This window comes from Microplitis mediator, chromosome 1 (assembly GCF_029852145.1).
Source record: "Microplitis mediator isolate UGA2020A chromosome 1, iyMicMedi2.1, whole genome shotgun sequence".
NCBI classification, from domain to species: Eukaryota; Metazoa; Arthropoda; class Insecta; order Hymenoptera; family Braconidae; genus Microplitis; species Microplitis mediator.
In genome coordinates this window covers 3,662,581-3,672,833 of record NC_079969.1, presented here as the reverse complement: position 1 = coordinate 3,672,833, position 10,253 = coordinate 3,662,581, and the positions used below count along the sequence as shown (strand labels likewise).

The window sequence follows — 10,253 nt, the reverse complement described above, 5'->3', positions numbered from 1 at the left end:
TTTCAAATTTTATACCGTGCGATTCACTTTTACTCAAATTTTATTTTATTTATAAAAAAACACATCGAAAATTTCATGATGCCATAGAAATTTCTTCGTGTTTTTATTTTTGATTATCAATGAAAAAATTTAAAGCTAATTTTAAGTGAATTAATATATATGTATATATTGTAAAAAAAAAAACTAAAATCATTTTAACATTTTTTAAAATGGAATATCTTCATATCTTAATGGTTTTAAATGTTTTAGTATTTTATTATGATGTTCTATCAGACCTCACGCAGAATTTATCATAATTATACACAAGAAGAATATAAGTATAAACTTTATTATAATTTCGGTCGAAAAATATATAATCTTAATGGATATTGAACACTGACTAATGCTAATTTTATTTTTTTACTCAAACTTTGAGGAAAAGTATAAATACATTAAAATCCCGATGAAAATTTTAAAAATGTGAAAAAATTTAATTTTTGGACCTTTGACTCCTATTTTTGAACCCCATACCTTTGACCGCGTAGTCATGGAGACATTAAATTTTCTATCAGATACTGGGTCACTTCGCGATTGAGTTGTGCAATTTTACTGCTTCGCGATTGGGTTATGCAATTTTATTGCTTCGCGATTGGGGTGTAATTTCATCGCTTCGCGATTGAGATGCAAAAAAAAATTGCTAAATATATATAAAAACAAGAGACTTTAACTTACATAGAATTTTCTAATCAGTCTCCTATTCGCAATTAAAATAAAAGTGTCTGACATCTGCCGGGGATTAAAAGTTAATTCTATGTAAGATAAAGAAGTCTTCTTCCTATACAACACAAACATTCTCATATAAAACATATTCCAATACAACAGGAAATATATCTTTCTAACATATTTTGGAATCAGATAAATTTAGTTTATTTCCTAATTTTCATCATTAGTTTCCTCATGAAGAAAATGAACGACCGTTTTCCCTCTAAACAGGAAAAATTTAAACTTTCGGTGCAGATATGGTAAAAATACATATCTGCAACATTGTCTGGGTTTACGGTTCCCTAATGTTTCATCCGCGTAATGTGCCCTTTTGTTCAAAGGTTTTGTTTGTGTGTAATTACAATAGTATGTCAACACACCCACGCTTGCAATGCTACTGAAAAAATTAAATGAGTAAATAAAGTAAATAAATTATTATAAAGCCGCGGATTAGATATTCGCGGGCAAACAGTCGTGATACCCGAGTTTACTATGACACCATAGTGTTTCAAACGATAATAATTTATCCGTGTACTAAATACCTCATGATTTAGTGTCTGGCATATGATGAAGTGCGTATAGTAGTATTCGTTATGCCATTCAAACTAGCTTGAGGTTACAGTGCTAGCATAAATATAACTCTATAAAAATATCGGTATATATTAGTAGACACAGATTGTAAAGATGACAACTCACATCCGGGAAATTGATCGTCACTTCCGTTATTTCGAGGTATATGTCTACCTAATTCTTATTCTTGTTTATTTCCTTGGTATTATCTCAAGATTTTTGTGTTTCTTTTTTTTTTTCTTTATTTTAGTGAACAAAAGACTCGAATTCCCCATCCGAATTATTTACAAGACTTTAAACCGATTTTCACTGCGTCTTTGTCTTCTGTACATATTTTCTTAATCAAATATACATATATATGTGTATTTATATTATATTTATATTGTATATACGTATTATTCCATTTTTCTATCATACTTCCTCTTCCGTTTTTGTCTCTAGTGGGTGATAAACGACCGGAAGGAAACTGGGGGCGTTTCCATACATACTATGTACCTAAAGCCGGAAGCCAGACGGGACGTTGCTGTTGGTGGCCAAACTAGAATTCATCCGGTGGCACATGCCAGTCAAAAGATGCCGACGTTTCCATTTATGGGATCGTACGGAATTTCGTAGAATTTTTTTAAGTAAAGAGACAGTTTTAAATAACTTATCATCTGTTTTTACTAACTAATTTGATATTTAGCCTTTTGAATATTACTCAAAGTGATAAATAATTACTTTGGTTGGTTAAAAAAAATTTTTAATTACTGGTTGATCATTATTTTGATGAACTGTATTGGAAAAATGTCAAAAAATACTGGAAATGATGAAAATTGAAAACTTTGTCAAACTGATTGAACTTTTGAGTAATCAGCCATTTTTTAAAAAATTTATAGTTAAAACCGTGAAGATTTTGATAAATTTCTTTTTTTAAGGTATATATATTTTAAGGCCACGAGTAATTCCATATCCGGCCAATTGAGTCGAATTCAAATTCAAATTCAAATCGAATTCAAATTCAAATTCGAATTCAAATCAAATTCAAATTCAAATCAAATTCAAATTCAAACTTAAATCAAATTCAAACTCAAATTCAAATTCAAATCAAATTCAAATTCAAATTCAAATCAAACTCAAATTCAAATTCAAATTCAAATTCAAATTTACTTTTAAACCCGATCGCATTCACAGGTCGACGACGAAACGAATCGAGTATAATAATTTTTCATTCAATTAACAAGCGAAATCTTTTGAACAAACTGTTAATAAGAATACTGCGCATTTTAAGCGCGAAAATTTGAATTTGCTCTGCCATTGCCAAATTATTTTTATAGCAAACGAGTTGAAAGACATTGTAACTTCACTCAGTATGAGTGATAAAAAATCTAATAACAATATTGTCAAGTTACTACTGTTAGACTTACACCGGAAGTAAGTTTTAGTCTGAGTGTTCACAGATTATAGGCAATACTACACTCAGCTTCACAGAGTCGCAGCACTCACCATATGAGTGACAAGGGTTGGAAAACTCAGACAAGTTACAGGGTTAAGCTTCGAGAATTTCAGCTTTAATACTTTTTCTACTCAACTACATCTTTTTCTCACTCATCAATCAATTCACAGATTCAGCTACTGGTGATACTGCAACCTAGTCTCATTTGTTTACACCTACTGCGTTTTTCTTTCACTTTTGTCATTCAACGCATTACAGCGCTATGCCCAAAAAAATGGGTTAAAAACTATTACAGTTACGCAATACGGGTTAAGTGTGCGCATTTGGAATTTTCCTAATTCAATTATTACTTAAACAAATACTTTATCAAATCCATGACTTCATTTTTCTTTACTTCTTATTATATAATTTTGACATTACTTTGAATGCTTAAGTGCGCACACTTGACCCGAATGACTCTATAATGAACTAAGAAAATTTACGAAAATTGATTTTTGACAAAACAAAAGATTTTAACAGGAATCGATTATTGAATCCTATCTTTCTCTCTTTCTTTTAATATCCGCTTTCAGTCAATTTCAAAAAAATTTTTTTTGTATACTTTGTACTTTTGGAAATTTAGGTACGTATAAAAATATATAATAACTCTTATAAATATAAAAAAAAAGGTTTTGTGACAAGTGAAAAAATACAAAAGTATGCCAGATTATCCAAAGAGACCGGAAATAAACGAGTCTAATGCCCAGTTTACTTGTAAGATCACGTATAACTCAGCAAGACCTTAATACTTGAACATTAAAAACACAAAAAAAAAATTGTTATACTACGGAGCTCATGTAAGTGAAGATGTTTTAAAGTAAGAGAGAGATAAAATAAAAAGTTTGTGTCTGCTTTAGATGTAAAAGACTGCAATATCTTTGCTGAGATCTTTACTGTGTCTTGACCTAAGCCAACACTTCGTGACGGCCAATATCCGGCCGAGATTATTTGCCTCAGGCCATTTAGGATGTTATGGCCATCATGTTACAGCGTCTAAACTTTATAATGTAAGGTGAGAGAAATTATCTGCAGATATATATTACGTCAATATCATTTTAGACACCGACTTTTATGGGAAAAAAAAATTATCGCACACCTCAACCGCGAAGAGTTAGACGTGTTCTACTCTCGTTATATAGATTTTTATCGAAATTCGAAAGCTCGGATTTGTGGATTCGAATTTCAAATCTTACCCGTATGAAAATAACATATATGGTCAAAATATGTGATAAATATCAGAAAATATATGTGGCCAATTTAACTATATTTTCTGATATATTTTTTTTTATATTAAAAAATATAATATTCATCATATACGAGTCCGTATATGTTTAGCATATATAAAATATATATGTCAATCATATACAAAAAATATATTTTTATCATATATGAAAATATATATTCTTGTCATACCCTTGTAGGAAAAAAAATATTGACAACGGGGCCAGTCTTGGCACAATACTGGGCTACCAAGGCTCGGCCTCCCAAGGTTGGTCCGAGATCCGACCAACGTTCAAGTGACGAGTCTTGGTTTGCCAGTCTTGGGCCAAGATTCAGCCAATACTCAAGTGACAAGCCTTGGTTTGCCAGTCTTGGGACAAGGTTCAGCCAATACTCAAGTGACAAGCCTTGGTTTGCCAGACTTGGGACAAGGTTCAGCCAATGCTCAAGTGACAAGCCTTGGTTTGCCAGTCTTGGGACAAGATTCAGCCAATGCTCAAGTGACAAGCCTTGGTTTGCTAGTCTTGGGCCAATGTTCAGCCAATACTCAAGTGACAAGCCTTGGTTTGCCAGTCTTGGGACAAGGTTCAGCCATCATACAAGTGACAAGCCTTAGTTTACCAGTCTAAATAACAAATGGTACCTAAAAACTCCTGGCTTCTGTGAACAGCGTAACAGCCTAGTGGATAAGACGCTTGCCTAGCAGTCATGAAGGACCAGGTTCGAGACCCAGCAAATGCAAAAAAAAAATTAGTTTCATCGATCCACCTGATTTCTCTGTGTACAAATTTATTTCCATATCTTACCATCCCGCACATGTCTACTAATATTTTTTTTTTTTTTTCAATTTATTTTTAATAAGCATAGGTGCTTATTTAGCAACAGTCGTGGCACAAGTCTGGCAGCCAAGCTTGGGAGGAGGTTATCATTTCGAGACTTAGACTGGCTTGGGCCAAGCTTCAATTTAACTCTTGTCCCAAAGTTATGTAGAGTTGCGCCAGTCGTTTACCAAGCTTGGACCAATCACCGTTTCCTCTAAGGGTATACGAAAACTATATTTTTATCATACATAAAAATATATATTTCTATCATATACGAAAAATATATTCTGATCATATATAAAAACATATATTTATATTGTGTATGGAAAAAAAAAGTTTCTTGTTCGTATGAGCAACTCCAATTAAATTAGATATAAATTTTAATATACTCTTTAAATTGCAGTCAAAATTTTCAAAATTAGTTAATTTGATGCGAACATATATACCCATATACATATACATACACCGAATAAAATATATGCTTAAATATAACAAAGAAAATATATGCTGTCATATATAATATAAATTATATGCTACCATATATTTCATTTCATATAAAAATTTTATATTTTTTGAATATAAAAGGAAATATATCAATACAATATATTATAAGGTAAATGTAAATGTATATATAGCTTAATATAAAAATCATATAAGTTACATATATGGAATACATATATTTACTTCTGTATATAATTTTATATTAAATCGGCGAAATTTTCTATATGATTTTTTATAATATACAATATAATATATCATATATTTTTTGTTGCAAACATATATGATTTTATATATTTTTACCATATATTGTTTTTTCATACGGGTCTAGTTGTATTGGAATTAATTTGACTTGAAAACGTGGTACAAAAATTCTTCGGGTAAAATATCTTTCGAAAAAAAAAGTACATGATTCCATAAATTTAGTGAAATCTAGTAACTTACAATGTACTGTAAGTTGAAACAAATTTTTTACGATGATACTATAGGAAGTAAAAGTACGCTCGCACAATTTGCGAGCAACAAGCGTGGAATTACACGTAAAACGTGGGTTAACAATATGGCTAGGTCTGCTTTCTATGCGCGGGCGACACAGTAAAGAATGCACAAGTCCAACCTCTTTTACATTAGTTGTCGTTGTTGTCTTCGTCTTAAAGTCTTACTTGTGGTCTTCGCCGTCTACCCAGCAAAAATAAATAATAAAAAATTAAGCAAAAATAAATAAATGCTGAGAGAGCATAAAACTTCAATAAACTATCTTATACGACAACCCACTTAAACGCACACGCAATACTCGTTACTTATTCATTAAAAAGTTAATTGATAGTTTCATACCCACAACTTGACATTTTTGACATCCATCAATATTAATCCTTAATAATTAATGTTATTTACTATTAGAAAATAAAAAATTACCACAATTAAAAATTCATAAAGAATAACTTTTTATGATTTTTAATTTATTTGAGAATTTTTTTATTTTTTGTAAATGGAAGTGACAATTCATTGATTAAATATAAACAAATTTCAATAATCTGTTCAAATTCAAATTTTTAATTCAATTGATTCGATTTTTACACATGAAATTATTTTCTTGGTGATCGACCTAATGAACTTAGAAAATTGAACTTTATCAATTTGAACTTGACAATTTTAACTTCGGCAACTTGAGCTTTGGTAAATTTGAACTTTTATGAATGAAACACTAAACTCCTGAAAAAAAGGCATCGTACTACTTCGAGCGTATAGGTTTACATAATTTATATTTCCACGCACACAAAACCTGAGAAATAAGGTAAGTTCAAATTGTCAAAGTTGAAATTTACCAAAGTTTAAATTTACAAAAGTTCAAAGCGCCAAACTTCAAATTTACCAAAGTTCAATTTGTCAAAGTTCAAATTTACAAAAGTTCAAATTGTCAAAGTTCAAATTGCCAAAGTTCAAATTGTCAAAGTTGAAATTGCCAAAGTTCAAATTGTCAAAGTTGAAATTTACCAAAGTTCATATTTACAAAAGTTCAAAGCGCCAAAGTTCAAATTTTCCAAAGTTCAAATTTACCAAAGTTCAAATTTACAAAAGTTCAAATTGCTCGTTCAAAGTTCAAAAGTTCAAATTTTTGAAGTTCATTAGGTATGGAACCGTTTTCTTGAGGGGGGGGGGGGGGGGTACTTACGGAATTACATAAATTTTCGAAGGCTTAAATATATCAGACTTTCAGTATGAACTATGAATATTTTCCGAGTAAAAATACCATTAAATTACCGTATCATCAAATAAAAATACTTATCCTCATACATTTAAAAAAATATTAATATAAAAACCGAAGGATGATTTCAAATTTTTCAAATTTTCGGATCCCATATCTTTGAAAATAGAAGATGCGAGGGGGGTTTGAATGTCTAACCTTCTATCCTTGAGATGTAGAAATTTTTTACCAGATCTACACCTAAAAATTTTAATTGCCTCTGTTTTGAGGACAAAATGGCGCATGCGCTAATTTTTATCATGTGTTTTTCCCGTAGAAAAGAACAACTTTTTTCCTTCTAGGGTTAGGAATTTAAATTTCCCGCGCAGTTACAAAAAAATCTTCAATTACTTCAAATAGATACCGATTCGAAAATGAAAGCAACTTTTCATGATAAAAATTTAATTTTAGTCTGAAAAAATAAATTTCCCTAACCTCAATTTCTTAATAATGAAAGAAAATATCAAGATATTTAACGTTTAATAAAAAGGCGAAGCGAACAACAAAGCGATCTCGTGTTTTTTTACAGAAAACTGAAAACAAATAAGAATTTACCGGACGAAAGTAAAATAATATACAGAGAATGTTAGATTTTTGTAGCCTATTAGGCGATGGTGTGTGTGGGGAATACAATAAAAGAATAGAGAATAAACTATGAAAAAATGTCGTCCTCCTACGAGTACTCTTAACTCCTGACTAGTGTCTTTCCGTTTACGTTTTTTTAATTTTTTTCACACACGTGTATATCGATATTATCTTTAACGACATCAAAAAGTCGGTTGACTGGTTCACCTACACGAGAAATCTCGTGATATAAATATTAATAAAATATATTATTATATTAATTTTCACTATTTAACTTTGATTAAGTAACGCGATAGTTTAATTCTATTAATATCTCCGAAAAAAAACTAGACTATTACATTAACAAAAAAAGAAAATGAGGTTAGGATTTAACCGCGCGGCCATTAATGAGATTTTATCAAACACATGAATGTTTCTATCAGTGAAATTAACTAATTTCGATGTAACGTGAAAATGCAAGTAGTAGTTAATAATTCATAATGAAAACTATTAACAAGGTGGCTTAATTTATATTTATGTTTCAGGTATCATATATATATTTGGACAGATAAATTTTATGTTATAATTTATTAAAGTTTAATAATATATATGAAATTTTAGTGGGCGAAATATAGTCGTTTCGTTTGCGCATGTTTGCTTGAAATATTAGTTTATGTGGGTGGAAAATATCTTTATATCTAGATCGTTACCATGTAAATAAAAATCGTTTGAATAAAATTAGATTGTAATATAAAATTAGATAGGGAAAAAAAAAGTAAATTATTACAAAAAAAGGGAAATTCGCATCACCTGTAGGCCAGTTCTAGATTCTTTGCATTGTTTACAAACTGAAAAACTTTGTTTGCTTTTCATTGTTCTCAGCTCGAATATATTCATTGTTGCATTGGAAAAAGTAGAATACAGATAAGAAAATTATAATTTTTTTACACTCGGCATTTTTGAAAATTATACGATTTGTTTCAGTAATTTTCATGGGAATTGAATTGAAAAATACTCTAAAAGATAACTATTTTTACTATACCACATGGTAATACTTCTGACTTATCAAAAAGTCTATTGCTTTGTTTCAATATTTACAATAGAAAATAACTAAAAAAACTACTGGCACTAGGAAATTTATCAACTTAAACTTAAAGATTCCAACTCTTCTGAAACTTTGTACTACGCAGCATGGTAATTTTATCAAAAATCTTTAAAATTCGAGTTTGTTCGTAAATATTCGGCTCTTTTCGTTCATTCTAGTTCTGATAGGTTAGAATGAAGTAATAACGCGACGTATTAACACATAAGTGAGCATCTCTGCGTATACTATCTTGTGAATTTTCATTAGTATTATAATTATAAATATGATTTTGAATGCTTATTAAATTTAGTATAAATCTAGCAGATGGACTATTTTCATTATTGCTATCGGCGATTATTCAAATCAATAAATAAATTATAATTTACTTTACAAAATTAACACGCTTATATTTTGTCGTTACTAGGTGATTTAATGTATATCGAGCTATGAATGCAACCAAATCATTTATCCCCGGCCTTCTTATAATTATAATTTTTTATAATATACTGCTTTTATTTTAATTTTTACAAATATTTAACTAAATATTCTGATTTGGCATAACCAATTACTATGCAGCTGGTAAAAATTTCTAAAATAAAATTGAATCTGTTGCTTTGTCAAAATTACTACGCATTGTAAATTCTGTTTGATGTAAATTTAAAAATTCTACATCATCAGTAATTTTCACTGTAATTCCAAATTGTCTACGTCGCTGTCATAGTAAATTTTCCATAAATTTTTTCCGAAAAAATACCATTAAATTTTCAGTGTATTAAATATTAAAATTTTTCTGACTTCTACTAATCAGGTAATGGGTCTCTCATTTTAATAAGAGATCAAATTAAAAATTATTAGACATTTATCACGATAAATTATCCCTATTAATTATAATAATAGTAATATTTGACTTACCTCTTTACTGGGTACACAAACAGGCGTTCCCTCTTTAATAATTCCCGCTTCGACCATAACACCCACAACAATTGGATCGCGTGAGTTAAAAATGTGCTATCAAACAAAAAAAACAATAATAATAATATCAAGTAAAGAATTCTCATTTATTTGATAATGTCTGCTCTAAATAACGTAAAAAATTTGCCATTCCTGCAGAATATCATTAAATCAAGATATAAATAAAAAGCAAAAAAAATATATATATATACAAATATATGTTTATTATATCATATAATGCTATCGAGACAATTTATTATACGTCCCTACTTTGATGAAACGTTACTATCGAATTACTATACCGACACGATGGCAAAAAAAAAATATTCGTAGAATCGGTTATCGCGCGTGCGAGAGGTATCAAATTTAAATTGTATAAACATTGCGCGCATTTTTTATTTTATTTATTTATTTATTTGCTTTGTTATCGCGTCTCAATCTATACTTAAATATATATGTATATACATATATATACACGTATGCATATATTTAATTGAGACATTAAACGGTAATTATATTAAATAATTAATTTTTTTTGCGCCACTTTAATTTAATAACACAACATATAAAAAATATGATGAATTT

The 10,253-nt window shown here is 29.5% G+C and overlaps 1 protein-coding gene across 1 annotated transcript in view; it reads right to left on the bottom strand.

The window, feature by feature from the left end:
• Positions 1–10,253, bottom strand: part of LOC130663982 (eukaryotic translation initiation factor 5B) — a 61,390-nt gene that overhangs the window by 25,996 nt on the left and 25,141 nt on the right. Inside the window, exon 13 of the mRNA XM_057463597.1 lies at positions 9,630–9,725. Coding sequence (XP_057319580.1) covers positions 9,630–9,725 — 96 coding nt within the window. The remainder of the gene's footprint in view (positions 1–9,629; positions 9,726–10,253) is intronic.